The sequence below is a fragment of the Oncorhynchus keta genome, chromosome 35 (genome assembly GCF_023373465.1).
Source record: "Oncorhynchus keta strain PuntledgeMale-10-30-2019 chromosome 35, Oket_V2, whole genome shotgun sequence".
Classification (NCBI taxonomy): domain Eukaryota; kingdom Metazoa; phylum Chordata; class Actinopteri; order Salmoniformes; family Salmonidae; genus Oncorhynchus; species Oncorhynchus keta.
Window position 1 is genome coordinate 66089872 of NC_068455.1, and position 22279 is coordinate 66112150.

The following is a 22279-nucleotide window of genomic DNA, read 5'->3' on the forward strand; positions in this document are numbered from 1 at the left end:
CAGCTTTAACACAATCCCTAACTCCCTTGTATTCCTCCTCACCTCTCTTCTTCATCTCCTCAAGTTTTTGAACCATCTCTCTGTTTCCTGTCTCCTTCATCTTCACAATCAGGAAGTCCAGATGCAGAGCAGTGGACAGTGAGACGGCCTTAAAATATGATCTCTTCCATTTTGATGAAGCACTGATAGGATTCCTCCACCAGTCTGTCTTTCTCAGGTGTGAGCTGCTCCAACTCTGTCTGAAGTCTACTGATCAGACCCCCCTTCTCCATTCTTATTGATTTCAAACCTATTCTTAAATTCCTCACATATCCTGAGAACCGATCTGTTCTTGGTAACATACATTTTGTATTATTTGACATGCTTGGTGTAGTGACATTTAGTTTTATACAAAGTGCATTGTTTGTTATTAATCACACTACACGATAACTCACCAGTAGCCTGGAAAGTGGCAGTTCTCCTCACAGACACTGCAGAATAATACACATTTAGTTAAATGCCACCATGATGATTCTATGGGGACATTCTCTTTGTAATGTTCTTCAACAGTACATGTTAAGTCCTTATTTTACTCCATGTCTTTCTTGTGTTCCTCCATGGATGTTTAGAGTCTGTTTGATCTCATCCTGCTTCAGATCAGTCATGTGGATTCACCCATGTAAGGTGCTGCCAAATGCCTCCAGTTGTTTGTGTTCTCTCTGAACTTCTTCATTAATCTCCCCATTTGTGGGTGTTTTATTTACAAAGAATGCCATATATGCAAGCTATTGAAGAAAGTGTTATTAATGTAGGCAGGTATCCATCATCTGAGGTTATGATTAACAAACAAAAAATAGCATTGGTTATTCTCATACAACACATTATGTAGTTGACATTAAATGTACATTATTTCTTGAAGAGAAAAAGAATTAAGAAGAACAACTTTCATTTCCACCCAGCATCTCTTTTCTATCCTACGGTCATGTTTATTTTTCACGTTTTTTTTTTGCTTTACTATCTCAGTACTATCTCAGTACTATCTCAGTACTATCTCAGTACTATCTCAGTACTATCTCAGTACTATCTCAGTAAGAGATGATTTCACTGTTTCTTCATACCAGCTTTAAAGTAATCTAAAGCTCCCCTGTATTCCTCCTCAGCTCTCTTCTTCATCTTCTCCAGTTTGTGAATCTTCTCTGTGTTTCCTGTCTCCTTCACCTTCTCAATCAGGAAGTCCAGATGCTGAGCAGTGGACAGTGAGCTGGTCTTTAAGGCTTTCTCTTCAAGGTTGATGACACACTGGTATGATTCTTCCACCAGTCTGGCTTTCTCAGATGTGAACTGCTTCAACTCTGACTGAAGTCTGCTGATCAGAGTCTCTTTCTCCCCAGCCGCTTTCTCAATGATTTCATATTTCTTTTTCAATTTCTCATTCGTCCTTATAACCTGCCTGGTCATAAAAACATACATTTTCTTTTCTTTGACGTGATCGGTGTAGTGACATTTCCCAGTACACCTTGTGCAGTGACAGTTCTTCATCACAGTACACCATGAGAGATCTTTGACCCACCAACAGCCTGGATAGTGACAGTTCTCCTCACAGACTGTGCAGGTGGTAGCCTCACCCTCTGTTGTATCTGCCTTTCCTTTGTATTTCTCGTCAACAATGTATGAAAAGTCCTTGTTTTCCTCCATGTCTTTCTTGTGTTTATCGAGTGCTTCTTGAGTCTGCTTGATTTCATTCTGTTTCAGATCAATCAGGTGGACCTGCTTGCGTATGTTGCTGACACACTCCTCCAGGTGTTTCTGCTCTCTCAGAATTCCTTCAGACATCTTCACGTTTTGAGGTGTTATTCTACCCAGGAACTCTGTGAATTCATTCATGCTCTCCTCTGATACGTCCCATAAATTCTTCAAGATACGTTCTTCTTTCTTGGCCTGGGCTGCTTTTGCAGAGGTGACACTCTTTCTTTGAGAGTTGTTGAATAGGAAATAAATAGATTGATTGCTGTCATCTTTTGCACAGGGGACTTGAGCATCTTCTAAGGCCTGTAGAGCATCAGTAGGTTCAAAACCATCTGAGTGTGTGATGAGGGCCACGATGTTCTTCTCCATGTCTTTGCCAAATAAGGACAAAATTGCATCAAATATGTACTTCTGTTCAACAGTGAGTCGATTTGCACTTGATTTCACCACTAAACCAACAGCATCAATTTGATGGACTCCGTATTCAGATCTAAACAACTCAAATAGTTTTTTAGCGATTAGTTGGTCTTCTTGAATCCCTCTGGTGTCTCCATACCCAGGAGTGTCGATGATGGTGAGAGAGTAGGGCAATTTAGATCCCTCAAACCAAAATACCTCATAAACAGTAATCCCTGTAGTTTCACTTTCAGTTTTTTTTTTACTTTCATACTTTTTATCATCCTCTATTTCCTCCTCCACAATCTCAAACCAGACTTTGTCCTCCTGTTTTACACCCAGGAAATAATTGACCATGGTATTAATGAGAGATGACTTCCCTGTTCCTGTCTCTCCCACTATCAGAACGGTTCTGTTAACCTTGGTGGAATCTCTCTCTCCAAAGGTCCATCTTCTGAGCAGGCCTTCTTCATCTAGCTTCTGTTTCTTTGTTTCCAGCTGATACCTTGCAGGAGGTCCTTCATCGATAAGGCTACTTGCAATCGTGTCTTGAATGTTTGACGATGTGTCTCTAATCATGGGAAATAAATGAACATATGTTATAATATAAAATGTACTTTATCATTTTGTTTTACTGTATAGGAAGAATCATAAATTCTCTGAGAGATCTCAGAGATCTGAGGGCAAAAAGATGAAGACTTTACCAATAAGGCAATTTGTTTTGTTTATAATGTCATATAGCTTTCAACCAATGGCACTTATCAAATCAAGTGGACTGTGGGGACGGGTTTTCCAGATCCAGATTAAGCCTTTTCCTTGACAAAGAAAAAACACTTTCAATGGAGATTCTCCATTCAGACTGCATTTTAGACCAGAGTTAGGCTTAATCTGGGTCTGACAAAACGGAAAATAGATTTGTACGGTTTGCATTCATCAATAATCTATAAAACGTTCAATTTGTCCGTAAAATGTATATAGGTACAAAACTTTTGTGAAACAGAACAGTTAAAAATATAGGGCAAATAGAAATCAATCTGGATGGTCTTCAGAAATAGATGGGAGGGGTTGAGAGTAGTGGAAGGTTAGAAGTAAAAAAATATATACATTCAATAACATTTGTAATAACAATGAAATCTGCTGAGACTCACTTGCTTGCCATGATGGTCTCTTGGTTGTGTGATCCACTCAGGGAAGATTCAGTTGACCGGTGATTAAGCTCTGTAAACAGAAAGCATAATTTCAACAAATTGGAAGACTTGACAAACTCAGGAATGTTAGTATACTTTCATGCCAACTTAAAAAGATAAGGTATCTGGTTTCACTGCATTTGTAAGTTTAATGTAGTGTCGTGGCATTTGCTGTCATTAAATGTGAAGACTGTTATGTTATTAAATCAATTCTCTATGTGTAATTTTTCCGTAATTAACTATGAAGTTGTGGCACCACAGGAAAATGTTGTTTATAGAGTTGCAATTTCCCGAATATAACTCTTCAGATATTTCATTATCTTACGGTCACTTATTAATGTATTATTACATTAATTACATCAGTCTCATTCTTGAATGTCGCAAACCCTTGGATATCTGCACGAAATAAATAATTATTTATTTACTAACTAATCAATTACAGAATTACATGAACAGACACACAATAGTTATACATTGGTTACTGACATGATAAACTAAAAAGTCCCTAGTGGGCTAAGCCGATATGACGGCTTGGTAGACAAAGGAAAGGGGTGGGTCCAGCTCAAGAGCAGGAAACTCAGAGTGGACCCACGTCGACTACACTACACTCATGGAAATGCATATACTTTGAACATGAACAACCGCTCATTCGAAAATAAATAGCAAATGACATATTGACGAGTGTAGCCTTTGTTGTCCCTCACTGCGATCGCTGGTCCCTCTGCTGGATAGTCAATTATCAGAAAATCTCTGGTTTGTCCACCAAAGATCAAAGTCTTTCGTAGTTGTAGCTTGTTATAACGGATATGTCAGAGTACCATTCGGTCATTTGACCGGTTTTGTTTACCAGAAAAAGTACTTAAACAGCTGCAGTCTGCGTAATTGTTCTTTAGTTCGTAGATCTCCACGTTCTCTTGTCTTATCCTTTGGTAGAGTTGCCAACCATTTCAACATGTAGCGACAGCTTCCATCTTTTCTGGTCTAATGTACATTTTGTCGGAAGTGGGTTTCATACTGGAAGAAAGGGGGTGTTCCGTGACGCAGTGTAATGTCTGTGCTCACGGGGGCGTGGCCAATGACTGATCCTAGTTACTATGAAAACTATTCTCATTTGGAAGACTAAGATTACATTGGTATCTTCCCAAAAGTATTCCTATACTCAAGCATTTATTTTATACAACAAGAAATACACCTGGACATCAAATACCTTTGATGTCCAGGTGTTGCTCTGTGCTAAAAAGTCACATTTCAATCTCGATACTACAGAGCCCAGAAGTAGAGTATTTTTCAACCGCCATAAAGCGCCCACCTCCACCTCTGTGGGAGAGAGAGGGTACTGTAGAGCGTACCCACTATAATCTGATCCTTCAGATCTTTACAGGAGAGTTATGACAGTAGGCAACTTGGAATAAACATTTTACATTAATGAGTTGTGAAAATATGTTATGATTTCTAGTACTATACATTTTAAAAGGGATTAACTATAATATGGAACGATAAGTAATTTATGTTGAAGAAAGGCTGCTGTAAAACTCAACTTTTTTTTTCATGATCCTATTGGGTTCACCTAGGGGTCACGATAAGTGTTGTACCAAAATGCTTGATGTATTAGAATAATTGATTATGCTTATATATAATCTGGTGGTCCCAGCGCGCACGACCCATGTGGAGTTCCAGGTCTCCGGTAGCCTCTGGAACTGCCGATCTGCGGCCAAGAAGGCAGAGTTCATCTCAGCCTTTGCCTCCCTCCAGTCCCTCGACTTCTTGGCACTGACGGAAACATGGATCACCACAGATAACACTGCTACTCCTACTGCTCTCTCTTCGTCCGCCCACGTGTTCTCGCACACCCCGAGAGCTTCTGGTCAGCGGGGTGGTGGCACCGGGATCCTCATCTCTCCCAAGTGGTCATTCTCTTTTCTCCCCTTACCCATCTGTCTATCGCCTCCTTTGAATTCCATGCTGTCACAGTTACCAGCCCTTTCAAGCTTAACATCCTTATCATTTATCGCCCTCCAGGTTCCCTCGGAGAGTTCATCAATGAGCTTGATGCCTTGATAAGCTCCTTTCCTGAGGACGGCTCACCTCTCACAGTTCTGGGCGACTTTAACCTCCCCACGTCTACCTTTGACTCATTCCTCTCTGCCTCCTTCTTTCCACTCCTCTCCTCTCTTGACCTCACCCTCTCACCTTCCCCCTACTCACAAGGCAGGCAATACGCTCGACCTCATCTTTACTAGATGCTGTTCTTCCACTAACCTCATTGCAACTCCTCCAAGTCTCCGACCACTACCTTGTATCCTTTTCCCTCTCGCTCTCATCCAACACTTCCCACACTGCCCCTACTCGGATGGTATCGCGCCGTCCCAACCTTCGCTCTCTCTCCCCCGCTACTCTCTCCTCTTCCATCCTATCATCTCTTCCCTCTGCTCAAACCTTCTCCAACCTATCTCCTGATTCTGCCTCCTCAACCCTCCTCTCCTCCCTTTCTGCATCCTTTGACTCTCTATGTCCCCTATCCTCTAGGCCGGCTCGGTCCTCCCCTCCCGCTCCGTGGCTCGACGACTCATTGCGAGCTCACAGAACCGGGCTCCGGGCAGCCGAGCGGAAATGGAGGAAAACTCGCCTCCCTGCGGACCTGGCATCCTTTCACTCCCTCCTCTCTACATTTTCCTCCTCTGCCTCTGCTGCTAAAGCCACTTTCTACCACTCTAAATTCCAAGCATCTGCCTCTAACCCTAGGAAGCTCTTTGCCACCTTCTCCTCCCTCCTGAATCCTCCCTCCTCCCTCTCTGCAGATGACTTCGTCAACCATTTTGAAAAGAATGTCGACGACATCCGATCCTCGTTTGCCAAGTCAAACGACACTGCTGGTTCTGCTCACACTGCCCTACCCTGTGCTCTGACCTCTTTCTCCCCTCTCTCTCCAGATTAAATCTTGCGTCTTGTGACGGCCGGCCGCCCAACAACCTGCCCGCTTGACCCTATCCCCTCCTCTCTTCTCCAGACCATTTCCAGAGACCTTCTCCCTTACCTCACCTCGCTCATCAACTCATCCCTGACCGCTGGCTACGTCCCTTCCGTCTTCAAGAGAGCGAGAGTTGCACCCCTTCTGAAAAAACCTACACTCGTTCCCTCCGATGTCAACAACTACAGACCAGTATCCCTTCTTTCTTTTCTCTCCAAAACTCTTGAACGTGCCGTCCTTGGCCAGCTCTCCCGCTATCTCTCTCAGAATGACCTTCTTGATCCAAATCAGTCAGGTTTCAAGACTAGTCATTCAACTGAGACTGCTCTTCTCTGTATCACGGAGGCGCTCCGCACTGCTAAAGCTAACTCACTCTCCTCTGCTCTCATCCTTCTAGACCTATCGGCTGTCTTCGATACTGTGAACCATCAGATCCTCCTCTCCACCCTCTCCGAGTTGGGCATCTCCGGTGCGGCCCACGCTTGGATTGCGTCCTACCTGACAGGTCGCTCCTACCAGGTGGCGTGGCGAGAATCTGTCTCCTCACCACGCGCTCTCACCACTGGTGTCCCCCAGGGCTCTGTTCTAGGCCCTCTCCTATTCTCGCTATACACCAAGTCACTTGGCTCTGTCATAACCTCACATGGTCTCTCCTATCATTGCTACGCAGACGACACACAATTAATCTTCTCCTTTCCCCCTTATGATGACCAGGTGGCGAATCGCATCTCTGCATGTCTGGCAGACATATCAGTGTGGATGACGGATCACCACCTCAAGATGAACCTCGGCAAGACGGAGCTGCTCTTCCTCCCGGGGAAGGACTGCCCGTTCCATGATCTCGCCATCACGGTTGACAACTCCATTGTGTCCTCCTCCCAGAGCGCTAAGAACCTTGGCGTGATCCTGGACAACACCCTGTCGTTCTCAACTAACATCAAGGCGGCGGCCCGTTCCTGTAGGTTCATGCTCTACAACATCCGCAGAGTACGACCCTGCCTCACACAGGAAGCGGCGCAGGTCCTAATCCAGGCACTTGTCATCTCCCGTCTGGATTACTGCAACTCGCTGTTGGCTGGGCTCCCTGCCTGTGCCATTAAACCCCTACAACTCATCCAGAACGCCGCAGCCCGTCTGGTGTTCAACCTTCCCAAGTTCTCTCACGTCACCCCGCTCCTCCGCTCTCTCCACTGGCTTCCAGTTGAAGCTTGCATCCGCTACAAGACCATGGTGCTTGCCTATGGAGCTGTGAGGAGAACGGCACCTCAGTACCTCCAGGCTCTGATCAGGCCCTACACCCAAACAAGGGCACTGCGTTCATCCACCCCTGGCCTGCTCGCCTCCCTACCACTGAGGAAGTACAGTTCCCGCTCAGCCCAGTCAAAACTGTTCGCTGCTCTGGCCCCCAATGGTGGAACAAACTCCCTCACGACGCCAGGACAGCGGAGTCAATCACCACCTTCCGGAGACACCTGAAACCCCACCTCTTTAAGGAATACCTAGGATAGGATAAAGTAATCCTTCTCACTCCCCCCTTAAAAGATTTAGATGCACTATTGTAAAGTGGCTGTTCCACTGGATGTCATAAGGTGAATGCACCAATTTGTAAGTCGCTCTGGATAAGAGCGTCTGCTAAATGACTTAAATGTAATGTAAATGTTATATTGTATTAATAGAAGGGGAGTTATAAAACCCCTCCCTACTTAAAATTATTAGGGTCCTAGACTACAGATTAACAATATATATTTTCATTATAGAGGTTTAGAATTGTTCCACAGTTGTTTTCTAGTTCTCTCTCTCTCTACCTATTATAAAAAGACCCCTTTTAGAAATGCGTGACTTAGACAGAACTCTGCAGGGGAGTGAAGGAGATAAGACTAGGCAAACATTCCACAATAAATCAACTTTGGGGAGTGGATGTTTACTGCTAAGTTTTTAGATAACACTAAAAGCAGTTGTTTATATAGCTTTGTAGGCATGGTTTTGGTCTCAGGCGTAAAAAGGTAATGACGTAGGTAGTATCATCACCAGGGCTAGACTTAGGGTTTAACCTCTCTGAACCACCCATACCGTATGGTATGGTATTGTCATCAGCAACGCTGAATAGCATAGCGCCACAGTCAAATAATATTACTAGAAAAAAAATCATATTCATGAAATCACAGCTTAGCCTTTCGTTAAACTTCTATCCCGGGTCCGGGAGCGTAATCATCAACTGACACTAATTAGCATAATGCAACGGACATAAATATTCCTAGAAAATATTCCTACTCATGACAATCACAAGACAAATATATTGAGACACAGCTTAGCCTTTTGTTAATCACCCTGTCATTTCAGCTTTTCAAAATATGCTTTACAGCCAAAGCTAGACAAGCATTTGTGTACGTTTATTGAAAGCCTAGCATAGCATTTTGTCCAGCTAGCAGCAGGTAACTTGGTCACGGAAATCAGAAAAGCAATCAAATTAAATCGTTTACCTTTGATGAGCTTCGGATGTTTTCACTCACGAGACTCCCAGTTAGATAGCCAATGTTCCTTTTTTCCCAAAATATTATTTTTGTAGGCAAAATAGCTCCATTTGTTCTTCACATTGCAGTCACGAAAACGCCAAAAAATATTCCAAATTAGCTCCATAATATCGACAGAAACATGGCAAACGTTGTTTAATAATCAATCCTCAAGGTGTTTTTCAAATATCTATTCGATTAATATATCCACCGGGACAATTGTTTTTTTCAGTAGGACCGATTGGAATAATGGCTACCTCTGTTTTTTACGCGAGAATCACTCTGGGGGCCATCAGGTGACCATTTGCGCAATGTAGCCGCTTACGGGTATTCTTCAACATAAATGCGTAGACACCTTGGGGAATATGGAGAAAAAGTAATCTGGTTGATAGCCCATTCACTGCTCTATAGGGACGCATTGGAACGCATAGCTTTCAAAAGATGAGTCACTTCCGGATTGGATTTTTCTCAGGCTTTCGCCTGCAATATCAGTTCTGTTATACTCACAGACAATATTTTTACAGTTTTGGAAACTTTAGAGTGTTTTCTATCCTAAGCTGTCAATTATATGCATATTCTAGCATCTTGACCTGACAAAATATCCTGTTTACTACGGGAACGTCATTTTTCCAAAAATGAAAATACTGCCCCCTAGTCACAAAAGGTTAACAAAACAAATTAAGACCTTTTCCTTGGTGCAGAACTTACTCGGACACATGAGTGATATGTTCCTGATTGTCAACTTCTGTCTGCAATTGCATTAATAAAGGCTTTTGAATGATTTAATTAAAGATAGTCATAATGCTAATTTCACCAATGAGCCAATGATTGACAAGGACAAAAGGAACAAATCCTAACAATCCCTCACAAATGATCCAAATATATCTATTTATTTTTTTGAAACCCCCGACACAATTTGAATTGTTGAAAAGTTGAGTCAGTCTAAATAAGTTCAGCAAACTAAACTCCTTGTCCAGTCAACCTAGCTATTTGAAGGCAAAATATGAATGTACAAATTCACACAACATATTTTTTTTATTTAGCTCTGAGCGTGTTTAATGTTTAGAAAGTAATTAATAAATGATGAATGAATGAAGTACCGACTGTAAAAATGTCATTGTAAACATGGTACCTGAACATATAAAATAGATAACCCAATAATAACAATACATACAACAAGAGAAACAACTCACTTTCACCCAGGTATTCAATGAATGTACCGTGCCTTCAGAAAGTATTCACACCCTGACATTTTCCACATGTTGTTGTGTTGCAGCCTGAATTTAAAATGTATTAAATTCAATGGCCAACACACAATACACAATAATGTCAAAGTGGAATTGTGTTTTTAGAATTTTTTATAAATTTATAAAAAATGAAAAGCTGAAATGTCTTGAGCCAATAAGTATTCAACCCCTTTTATTATGGAAAAGCTAAATAAGGTCAGGAGTAAACAATATGCTTAGCAAGTCACATAATAAGTTGCGTGGACTCACTCTGTATGCAATAATAGTATTTAAAATTATTTTTGAATGACTACCTCATCTCTGTACCCCACACATACAATATTCTGTAAGGTTCCTGAGTCAAGCAGTGAATTTCAAACACAGATTCAACCACAAAGACTAGGGAGGTGTTTCAATGCCTCGCAAAGAAGGGCATCTATTGGTAGCTGGGTAAAAATATCAATTTGAGCATGGTGAAGTTATTAAATACACATTGAATGGTGTATCAATACACCCTGTCATTACAAAGATACATATGTCCTTCCTAACTCAGTTGAATGAAACTGCTCAGGGATTTCATCATGAGGCAAATGGTGACTTTAAAACAATTAGAGAATTAATGGCTGTGATAGGAGGAAACTGAGGATGGATCAACAGCATTGTAGTTATGGCACAAAACTGACCAATTTGAGAGAGTAAAAAAAAGCCTGTACAGAATTAATATCTTCCAAAACATGCATCCTGTTTGCAATAAGGCACTCAAGTAAAACTGCAAAAAATATGGTATAACAACTTTATGTCTTGAATACAAAGTGTTATGTTTGGGGCTAATCCAATACAACACATCACTGAGTACCGCTCTTCATATGTTCAGGCATGGTAGTTGCTGCATCATGCTATGGGTATGTTTGTCACCAGTAAAGACTAGGGAGTTGTTTAGTGTAAAAGAATACATGGAATAGAGCTAAGCACAGGCAAAATGTGTTTTTAAGATCTTGTTGTCATCTGATACACATTCAGATGTCAAAAAACCAGCACTGCAGAGCTCCTCCTGTACTATGTTGTGCCTTGATTGTATAACTGTTGATGATATCTGGAAATGTGCATGTACACCCTGCCCATCTACTGTTGCTAGCACCAATTCTGACTTGTGCTCTACTTCACTGATTTCTGCTCTCGTAAATGTCTGGGTTTTCTGCACGTTAACACTAGAAGCTTATTATATAAAATGGATCAATTGAAAGGAAGGATTTGACAGCTCCATTCCAGATGTGTTGGTCATTACTGAGACGTGGTTAAGGAAGAGTGTTTTGAATACTGATGTTAACCTTTCTGGTTATAACCTTTTTTGGCAAGCTCTTCCAAAGGTGGGGGAGTGACAATCTTTACCAAGTATCACCTTCAGCGCTCAGTTGTCTCCACCAAGTCTGTCCCCAAACAATTTGATTTGATGGTTTTAAGCATTAAACTTTCAAATAGCTCTTTGTTGACTGTTGCTTGGTGCTATCATCCTCCATCAGCACCAGCCTGTACCCTACCTACCCTAAGCTCTCTCCTGGCACCTTACAATAAGTCTGAATTTGTCCTGCTAGGTGACCTAAACTGGGACATGTTTAAACCACCTGACCAAGTCCTAAAGCAATGGGACTCCCTACATCTTTCTCAGATTATCGAACAATCACACAAGGTATGACTCCAAACGTCTAGAAAGGCTACTCTCCTCTATGTTATCCTCACAAATAATCCTGTTAGTTATCAGTCTGGGGTTTTCTGTAATGACCTTAGTGATCACTGTTTTACAGCCTGTGTTCGTAATGGCTGCTCAGTGAAACGACCTGTTCTGATTTGTCATGGACGCTTGCTAAAAAAATTTAATGATCAAGCCTTCATTCATGAACTGGCCTCTGTAAAATGATAGAAAACCAGCTTGAAAACCAGCCCTCTGTCGAAGACGCCCCAACCTTCTTTTTTGATATTTTCAGTGGTATTGTTAACAAACACGCCCCCATGAAGAAACCAATAATTAAAAACAGGTTCAGCCCCTGGTTCGACCGTGATCTTGCAGAGCTACTCCACTTCGAGAATTGTATTTGGCAAAATGTTTGGCACACGCGTACACAGGCTGACTGGCTATCATTCAGGCAAATGAGAAATAAGTGCACTCAGGCTATCTGAAAGGCCAAAGTTAGTTACTTTAAGGAGCAGTTCTCTCTCTGTGGGTTTAATACCAATAAGTTCTGGAAAACGTTTAATAAAGACCTGGAGAATAAACCCTCCTCCTCACAGCTGCCCATGTCTCTTAATGTTGATGATATGGTTGTTACTGACAAGAAGCACATGGCTGAGCTCTTTAATCACCACTTCATTAAGTCCGGATATCTTTTTGACTCAGCCGTGCCTCCTTACCCTTCCAACATTTCCTCATATTCCACCCCTTCTAATGCAACTATCCCTGATGCTTCTCCCTCTTTTTCCCCTGCCCCGCTACAAGGTTTCTCCCTGCAGGCAGTCACTGAGTCCGAGGTGCTAAAGGAGCTCCTTAAACTGGGTCAGATGGTTTAGACCCTTCTTCTTTATGGTTGCTGCCCCTATAATTGCCAAGCCTATCTCCAACCTTCTTAACTTCTTTGGGATAGGGGGCTAGGATATGCATATAATTGGTAGATTTGGATACAAAACACTCTAAAGTTTCTAAAACTGTTAAAATAATGTCTGTGAGTATAACATAACTGAAATGGCAGGGAAACCCCAAAGACAAACCACCCCCCCCAAAAAAAATCAGCATATCACTGATTTCAATGGCTGGCACTTTTATAATAGGGCAAAATCGTCCCCGATTGCAGTTCCTACGGCTTCCACTAGATGTCAACAGTCTTTAGAAAGAGTTTCAGGCTGGTTTTTGGAAAAATGAGGGAGAAATTGTAGTTTTTCTAAGTGGCTCCCATTTTGGCTGTAGTGTTTCCAAGTGTTTCCAAACACATGGCAGATAGAGCGCGTTCTTTTTGTTTATCTCACGTAAAGACGATAACGATTCTCTGTCTTAAATTGTATCGTTTATTTGTGTATTAGGGTACCTAAGGTTTCATTATAAATGTTGATTGACTTGTTTGGATAAGTTTATTTGTAACGTTTGGGATTCATTTTGTGTGCATTTTGAAGGAGGGAAACGGAGTGGATTATTGACTGAAGCGCGCCAGCTAAACTGAGTTTTTATGGATATGAAAAAGGACTTTATCGAACAAAAGGACCACTTGTAAATGTAACTGGGACCTTTTGGAGTGACAACATAAGAAGATCTTCAAAGGTAAAGCATATATTATTTAGCTATTTCTGACATTCGTGTCGCAACTCCCTGGTTGAAAATCATTTGTTATGCATTTGTGTGCTGGGTGCTGTCCTCGGATAATTGCATGGTTTGCTTTCGCCCTAAAGCCTTTTTGAAATCTGACACCTTGGCCTGATTAACAAGAAGTTAAGCTTCATGTTGATGTATAAAACATATATTTTCAGGAATGTTAAATATTTTAATTTAGTATTTTTGATTTTCGCGCTCTGCAATTTCACCGGAATTTTGCCAGGTGAGGCGCTAACGTCCCACGTATCCGTAAGAAGTTAACAAATCAAATCAAATTTTATTTGTCACATACACATGGTTAGCAGATGTTAATGCGAGTGTAGCGAAATGCTTGTGCTTCTAGTTACGGCAATGCAGTAATAACCAACGAGTAATCTAGCTAACAATTCCAAAACTACTACCTTATACACACAAGTGAAAAGGGATAAAGAATATGTACATAAAGATATATGAATGAGTGATGGTACAGAGCGGCATAGGAAAGATGCAGTAGATGGTATAGAGTACAGTATATACATATGAGATGAGTAATGTAGGGTATGTAAACAAAGTGGCATAGTTTAAAGTGGCTAGTGATACATGTATTACATAAAGATGCAGTAGATGATAGAGTACAGTATATACATATGAGATGAATAATGTAGGGTATGTAAACATTTATATTAAGTAGCATTGTTTAAAGTGGCTAGTGATATATTTTACATCAATTTCCATCAATTCCCATTATTAAAGTGGCTGTAGTTGAGTCAGTGTCAGTGTGTTGGCAGCAGCCATTCAATGTTAGTGGTGGCTGTTTAACAGTCTGATGGCCTTGAGATAGAAGCTGTTTTTCAGTCTCTCGGTCCCAGATTTGATGCACCTGTACTGACCTCGCCTTCTGGATGATAGCGGGGTGAACAGGCAGTGGCTCGGGTGTTTGTTTCGTTGATGATCTTTATGGCCTTCCTGTGACATCGGGTGGTGTAGGTGTCCTGGAGGGCAGGTAGTTTGCCCCCGGTGATGCGTTGTGTAGACCTCACTACCCTCTGGAGAGCCTTACGGTTGTGGGCGGAGCAGTTGCCATACCAGGCAGTGATACAGCCCGCCAGGATGCTCTCGATTGTGCATCTGTAGAAGTTTGTGAGTGCTTTTGGTGACAAGCCAAATTTCTTCAGCCTCCTGAGGTTGAAGAGGCGCTGCTGCGCCTTCTTCACGATGCTGTCTGTGTGGGTGGACCAATTCAGTTTGTCTGTGATGTGTACGCCGAGGAACTTAAAACTTACTACCCTCTCCACTACTGTTCCATCAATGTGGATCGGGGGGTGTTCCCTCTGCTGTTTCCTGAAGTCCACAATCATCTCCTTAGTTTTGTTGACGTTGAGTGTGAGGTTATTTTCCTGACACCACACTCCGAGGGCCCTCACCTCCTCCCTGTAGGCCGTCTCGTCGTTGTTGGTAATCAAGCCTACCGTCGTCGTCCGCAAACTTGATGATTGAGTTGGAGGCGTGAGTTGGAGGCGTGCGTGGCCACGCAGTTGTGGGTGAACAGGGAGTACAGGAGAGGGCTCAGAACGCACCCTTGTGGGGCCCAAGTGTTCAGGATCAGTGGGGTGGAGATGTTGTTACCTACCCTCACCTCATCAGTTACCTTAGCTTTCTTGGGAACAGGAACAATGGTGGCCCTCTTGAAGCATGTGGGAACAGCAGACTGGGATAAGGATTGATTGAATATGTCCGTAAACACACCAGCCAGCTGGTCTGCGCATGCTCTGAGGGCGCGGCTGGGGATGCCGTCTGGGCCTGCAGCCTTGCGAGGGTTAACACATTTAAGTGTTTTGCTCACCTCGGCTGCAGTGAAGGAGAGTCCGCATGTTTTGGTTGCGGGCCGTGTCAGTGGCACTGTATTGTCCTCAAAGCGGGCAAAAAAGTTATTTAGTCTGCCTGGGAGCAAGGCATCATTGTCCGTGACTGGGATGGTTTTCTTTTTGTAGTCCGTGATTGACTGTAGACCCTGCTACATACCTCTTGTGTCTGAGCCGTTGAATTGCGATTCTACTTTGTCTCTATACTGACGCTTATCTTGTTTGATTGCCTTGCGGAGGGAATAGTTACACTGTTTGTATTCGGTCATGTTTCCAGTCACCTTGCCCTGATTAAAAGCAGTGGTTCGCGCATTCAGTTTCACGCGAATGCTGCCATCAATCCACGGTTTCTGGTTTGGGAATGTTTTAATCGTTGCTATGGGAACGACATCTTCAACGCACGTTCTAATGAACTCACTCACCGAATCAGCGTATTCGTCAATGTTGTTGTTTGACACAATACGAAACATATCCCAGTCCACGTGATGGAAGCAGTCTTGGAGCGTGGAATCAGATTGGTCGGACCAGCGTTGAGCTTCTTGTTTTAGCTTCTGTCTGTAGGCAGGGATCAACAAAATGGAGTCGTGGTCAGCTTTTCCGAAAGGACGGCGGGGGATGGCCTCATATGCATCGCGGAAGTTAGAATAGCAATGATCCAAGGTTTTACCAGCCCTGTCCCTTCTCTCTGGGGAGGTTCCCATTTTGTGGAAGGCAGCCAAAGTTTGTCATTTATTTAAAGGGGGAGATCAAATTGATCCTAGTTATAGGCCTATTTCTATTTTGCCCTGTTTATCAAAAGTGTTGGAAAAACTTGTCAATAATCAACTGACTGGCTTTCTTGATGTCTATTGTATTCTCTCGGGTCTGCAATCTGGTTACCGCTCAGGTTATGGATATGTCACTGCAACCTTAAAGGTACTCAATGATGTCACCATTTCCCTTGATTCTAAGCAATATTGTGCTGCTATTTTTATTGACTTGGCCAAAGCGTTTGATATGGTAGACCATTCCATTCTTGTGGCTAAAGAGTATTGTTGTCTCTGAGGGGTCTTTGGCCAGGTTTGCTAACTACCTCTCTCAAAGAGTGCAGTGTATAAAGTTTGAAAATCTGCTATCTCAGCCTTTGCCTGTCACCAAAGGAGTACCCCAAGGCTCAATCCTAGGCCCTACTCTCTTTTCAATTTACATGAATAACATAGCTCAGGCAGTAGGAAGCTCTCTCATCCATTTATATTCAGATGATACAGTCTTATGCTCAACTGGCCCCTCCCTGGATTTTGTGTTAAATGCTCTCCAACAAAGCTTTCTTAGTGTCTAACAAGCTTTATCTACCCTTAACCTTGTTCTGAACACCTCCATAACAAAGGTCATGTGGTTTGGTAAGAAGAATGCCCCTCTTCCCACAGGTGTTATTACTACCTCTGAGGGTTTAGAGCTTGAGGTAGTCACCTCATACAAGTACTTGGGAGTATGGCTAGATGGTACACTGTTCTTCTCTCTGAAGATATCAAAGCTGCAGTCTATAGTTAAATCTACACATGGTTTCCTCTATCGTAATTGCTCCTCTTTCACCCCAGCTGCCAAACGAACCCTGATTCAGATGACCATCCTACCCATGCTAGATTACAGAGACATCATTTATAGATCGGCAGGTAAGGGTGCTCTCGAGCGGCTAGATGTTCTTTACCATTCAGCCATCAGATTCGCCACCAATGGTCCTTATAGGACACATCACTGCACTCTATACTCCTCTGTAAACTGGTCATCTCTGTATACCCGTCGCACTGGTTGATGCTTATTTATAAAAGCCTCTTAGGCCTCACTCCCCCCTATCTGAGATATCTACTGCTGGCCTCATTCTCCACATACAACTCCCGTTCCGCCAGTCACATTCTGTTAAAGGTCCCCAAAGCACACACATCCCTGGGTCACTCCTCTTTTCAGTTTGCTGCAGCTAGCGACTGGAACAAGCTGTAACAAACACTCAAACTGGACAGTTTTACCTCAATCTCTTATTTGAAAGACTCAATCATGGACACTCTTACTGACAGTTGTGGGTGCTTGTATGATGTATGTTTGTCTCTACCTTCTTGACCTTTGTGCTGTTGACTGTGCCCAATAATGTTTGTACCTCTTTTTTGTGCTGCTACCATGCTGTGTTAATACCATGTTGTTGTCATGTTGTGTTGCCACCATGCTGTGTTGTTATGTGTTGCTACCTTGCTATGTTGTTGTCACAGGTCTCTCTTTATGTAGTGTTGTGTCTCTCTTGTTGTGATGTGTTTTTGTCCTATATTTATATTGTATTTATTTGTATTTTTTAAATCCCAGGCCCCGTCCCGGCAGGAGGCCTTTTGCCTTCTGGTAGGCCGTCATTGTAAATAATAATTCGTTCTTAACTGACTTGCCTAGTTAATGAAATGAAATAAAATTAAGGTTAAATCAAATTTAAAAAATAAAAATCAATTGGTTATTATCTTAGATTGAACAGACCTTCCTATACAATTCTGATAACTAAAATACACAACTCTATCATTCATTCATTTATAATCAAAGTACCCTTTTCAAACATCTTTTCCATAAATACATTTTTTTTTCAACCAGCACATTTGAGTTCAGCCATAATATTTGTTGTAATATTTGTTCTATCTTTTCAGGGGGAAGAAATTTCATCCGTAACCAGCTCTACAATGCTTGTTTGAAAAAGACAGATACTTAGACATTTATTTGTATTTTAAATTAATCGAAAAGGAGACATGGCAATCTGCACAAAGGCAAACAGGCCATTTTAAACAATGGATGAGCTTTTCTTAGTCATCTACTTGAAAACTATTTAGGGTTCAAGTAAAACTTTTATATGAGTGAAGCTTTTAGAGAGAGTCTTAGTGCTTTTATATTTAATCATCTCAAATCACCCAGTTTATATTCATTATATAAATAGGCACGCTTTATCTTGTCTGGTTTAGCAACCCAGATAAAGATAAATATTTTTTGCTCATATGATTTGAAATACAAAAAATTATCAGGAGTAGGCAGCGCCATAAGAAATTGAGTAAACTGAGACTAAGGAGTTAATCATGGGATTTCTGCCATAAATATGTCACGTTCTGACCTTAGTTCCTTTGTTTTGTCTTTATTTTAGTATGGTCAGGGCGTGAGTTGGGGTGGGCAGTCTATGTTTGTTTTTCTATGTTGGTTTCTGTGTTCGGCCTAGTATGGTTCTCAATCAGAGGCAGGTGTCATTAGTTGTCTCTGATTGAGAATCATACTTAGGTAGCTTTTTTCCACCTGTGTTTCGTGGGTGTTTATTTTTCCGTGTTAGTGTTTGTGCCACACGGGACTGTTTCTGTTTTGATTACTTCAAGTTTATTGTTTTGTTCAGTGTTCGTTATTCTTTAAAAAAAACTATGAACATTTACCACGCTGCGCATTGGTCCTCCGATCCTTCATACTACTCCTCTTTCGTCAGACAAAACCCCTTACAAAATAGGAAAGTATTTAGCACTCTATGGTTGAAAGATCTTGTTTATTGAAATTAATTGTGGATATGAATACCAAGTATGTCTACTTCACCGTGAGCCCATTTTATAGGGCAACTGCAAGATAATGTAAAAGTTTTATTTTAAAGATCCAATATGTAATATTGTACACTTATCATAATTAGGTTTTAGTCCAGAGAAGTTATCTAGATCTTCAAGTAGACTTTGCAGGGATCTAGCTTGCAGAATTAATATAAAACTTGAGTCATCGGCATACATGGATACCTTTGTTGCAAAAATTTGTTTAAATAAATATTTGGGTGACATATGAATATATTTAATATAGTTTTATGGTAAAAGGTTAACTTTTTTAGTGTTTCACTATTTTTATGTTTGTGCAATTTCACTGAGGAGGATGGTCCTCCCCTTCCTCCACTGTTCACCACCCCAATCCTTTTTTCCACACAACTGTCACGTCCTGACCTCCTTTTTTTATGTCTCTATTTTAGTTTGGTGAGTTGGGGTGGGCATTCTATGTTTTGTATTTCTATGTGTTTGGCCTGGTATGGTTCCCAATCAGAGTCTCGTTGTCTCTGATTGAGAACCATACTTAGGCAGCCTGTTTTCCCACTTGAGGTGTGGGTAGTTTTCTGTCTTTGTGTGTCTGCACCAGACAGAACTGTTTTGTTTGTTCCGCTTTGTTGTTTTTTGTTCTAGTGTTCCGTTTATAAAAAAATGATGGATACTTAACACGCTGCATATTGGTCCGATCCTTCCTACTCCTCCTCAGACGAAGAGGAGATCCGTTACAACAACTTATTCTAAGGATGTAGAGAGTTTTCTGTAAACCGCATATGTTATATTCCTTTTCTTTTAGCCATGGAAAGTGATCTTTTTTTAAAATAATCTGCTAAACCGTTACAATTATAACTGGCTATTTATAACTTATTTCACCCCTTACCACAACTATATACTATTCTCAGTCTAAATTGACCATAATTAGTGCCTGTAAAGTTACTGCCATCAGAGGTATTATAACGATCAAAATTTGAGATTTAAAATGTCTGTTTAGAATTCAAGAAACAGGTTCTAGCAATATTTGTTTTATTCCCTTGCCTGTTTGCCTGTGAGCCAATGCCACAGATATTCAAAAATGTAGTCAAGATGTGTGAAGTAAATCTGAGTCGGTTGATGTTTGTGATATTGGATGTGATTTAGTGAGTGTATATGATGTCTGGATAAGAGTAAGAATATAATGTGTGATGTCCAAATAAATAATAACCCAGCCAATTTGCATGGTTGTGTGTAACATGAAGTGAGTATAGCCTTAATATTCAGGATGATAATTGTAATCCATATTTTATCGCCATCATAGTTGCATAATTTTCATAGAAAAACACATCCCAGCATTTCCATAGCAATTGACGTTTCACATGATTATGAAAGAGACCTTGCATTACTCTAGAAACGGCTTCACTACAGTACAAATATATTCCGTACAATGTTATTATTCCCCAATGCCCCTATTCTGATATCTTCCCATTGTTTATTGTGAACATAGATAAACATGTAGACAAAGACATACAAAAGATAGACAGACAAAACATATACAATTAGGTCTCGACAATAGAGGGAGAGAAGAGAGATCAAGTGTGTGTGTATGCATCCGTATGTGTAAGCGAGCGTGTAATTAAGTGTGTGCGCATATGAACTTGATAGAGTTCAGATATTTTTACAGTCCCCACTTTTCTGTAGCCTGACATCCCTGAAGAATTTAGTACAGCCATAGTGTTATGGAGCTGTCTCAGAAGAGCTGTCCAGTTATAAAGAGTTTGTCCACAATGAGAAAGGCACGCTTACCCCTCTCTCTCTGTTGCCTCTGCACAGGATACAGCCCCTTGAGATGTTGATTTAACTCATGGGGAAATTGGTAATTGAGACCGAATTTGGTCCCTTTAGGCTCCCTTCCCCTGCTTTTGTTCAGCTCCTTTTGCTGGTAGTGTTCAGATTTTTGCGATGATAGGTCAGGGACCTTCAGTCTGTAACCCTCGGTGGAATACCACCTTGTTTACAGTCTCTACAGGAAGTTTCAAGGCGGATTACAAGAACTCTCTGATCGCCACCTCTGGATCATTGGATGCGTCCTGAGGAATCCCCTAATATATTACATTTTCACACATGCTACGGGTTTGCATGTCTAGTAGCGACTCCCTCATCACCCTGTTTTCACTGAGTAGACAATCCATGTTGGAATCTCAGTGATGACATTTGAACTCGCAATCTTTGGGTTGCTATCAAAGTAACATATACTAACTAATAAGTATCCCTGATATAAGCTTACTTATTTTCCACCATAATTTGCAAATAAATTCATAAAAAATCCTACAATGTGATTTTCTGGATTTCTTTTTTTCTCATTTTGTCTGTCATAGTTGAAGTGTACCTATGATGAAAATTACAGGCCTCTTGTCTTTTTAAGTGGGAGAACTTGCACAATTGGTGGCTGACTAAATACTTTTTTGCCCCACTGTACTTTTATTATATAGCTTCATACAGTACATTGTGTGATTAACTCCCAGCCATATTCTAAAAAATCCACTTTCTTGTCCTAGACTGTTACAGTTCATTCTACATGACCCTTTCTCTATGTTAACAAGCATAGCCTTATAAACTATAAAAACCTATTTATCCTCTCACACAGACCAACCGGACAATGTGCACGGACCAACTCCGACACGGACCAACACCGGCACGGACCAAACCCAGACAGCAAGTGCAGGACAACATGTGTGGTCCAACCAAGGACTGCACGCCCGGACCACCTGAACTAGCCTTGTTCATGGGGCTTAACTCAACTTAAAACATTTTCGTATCTTTTTCACTACAAAAAAAGCTGTTTTTACATGTAGACACCATGGTGCTGGGGATAATATATTTCAGGTTGAATATTGTACCTTTAAACTTACCTCTGTGCCAGGAAATGCTTTGACTCAGTTCTGCAGTCAGAGGAATAGAGAAGGAGAGAGGGAAAGAGGCAATGTCTTATATCCCAGTATTCTCCTCCCACCTCACCAGTATAGTACTCCCCCTCTCACCAAGTCAGCTGATTTCAGAGGAGATCATTTTTCAGCAGAGGGTACCATGTAGGTGGCAAATTCCAAACAAAGGAGGACAAGGGATAAGCAAGAGCATAACTTTATGTTGCATATTGGGGGTCAGGGTCAATGGGTTCCGGGATCAACACACCAGATCCCATTCCATCATCATGTGAGCTTCAAGTTACTTTGTGTCCACATCACCAACAATCTAACATGGTCCATGCACCTCCTTTTCCTGGCATGGGTCCTCAGATTCTCAAAAGGTTCTACAGCTGCACCTTTAGAGCATGGTTGCATCACGGCCTGGTATGGCAACTGCTCGGCCTCCGACCGCAAGGCACTACAGAGGGTACTACTTACGGCCCAGTACATGACTGGATCCAAGCTTCCTGCCATCCAGGACCTTTGTCAAGCGGTACCGGAGCACCAAGTCTAGGTCCAAGAAGATTCTAAACAGCTTCTACCCCCAAGCAATAAGACTCCTGAACATCTAA

The 22279-nt window shown here is 41.6% G+C and overlaps 1 protein-coding gene across 4 annotated transcripts; it reads right to left on the bottom strand.

The window, feature by feature from the left end:
- Positions 1-1046: 1046 nt before the first annotated feature.
- LOC118368866 (uncharacterized) lies at positions 1047-21742 on the bottom strand. Of its 4 annotated transcripts, XM_052497332.1 has the most exons (4): positions 21654-21668; positions 15631-15763; positions 3270-3339; positions 1047-2692 (listed from the first exon to the last, which is right to left on the bottom strand). In XM_052497332.1, the coding sequence occupies exons 3-4, from the start codon at positions 3278-3280 to the stop codon at positions 1081-1083; spliced, it is 1623 nt and encodes a 540-aa protein (XP_052353292.1). In that variant the 5' UTR covers positions 3281-3339; positions 15631-15763; positions 21654-21668; the 3' UTR covers positions 1047-1080. The 4 variants fall into 4 exon arrangements, with proteins under 4 accessions (XP_052353292.1, XP_035609205.1, XP_035609206.1 ...); XM_035753312.2 differs by lacking the exon at positions 15631-15763 and having other exon boundaries at positions 21654-21742; XM_035753313.2 differs by lacking the exon at positions 15631-15763 and having other exon boundaries at positions 21642-21700.
- Positions 21743-22279: the final 537 nt, after the last annotated feature.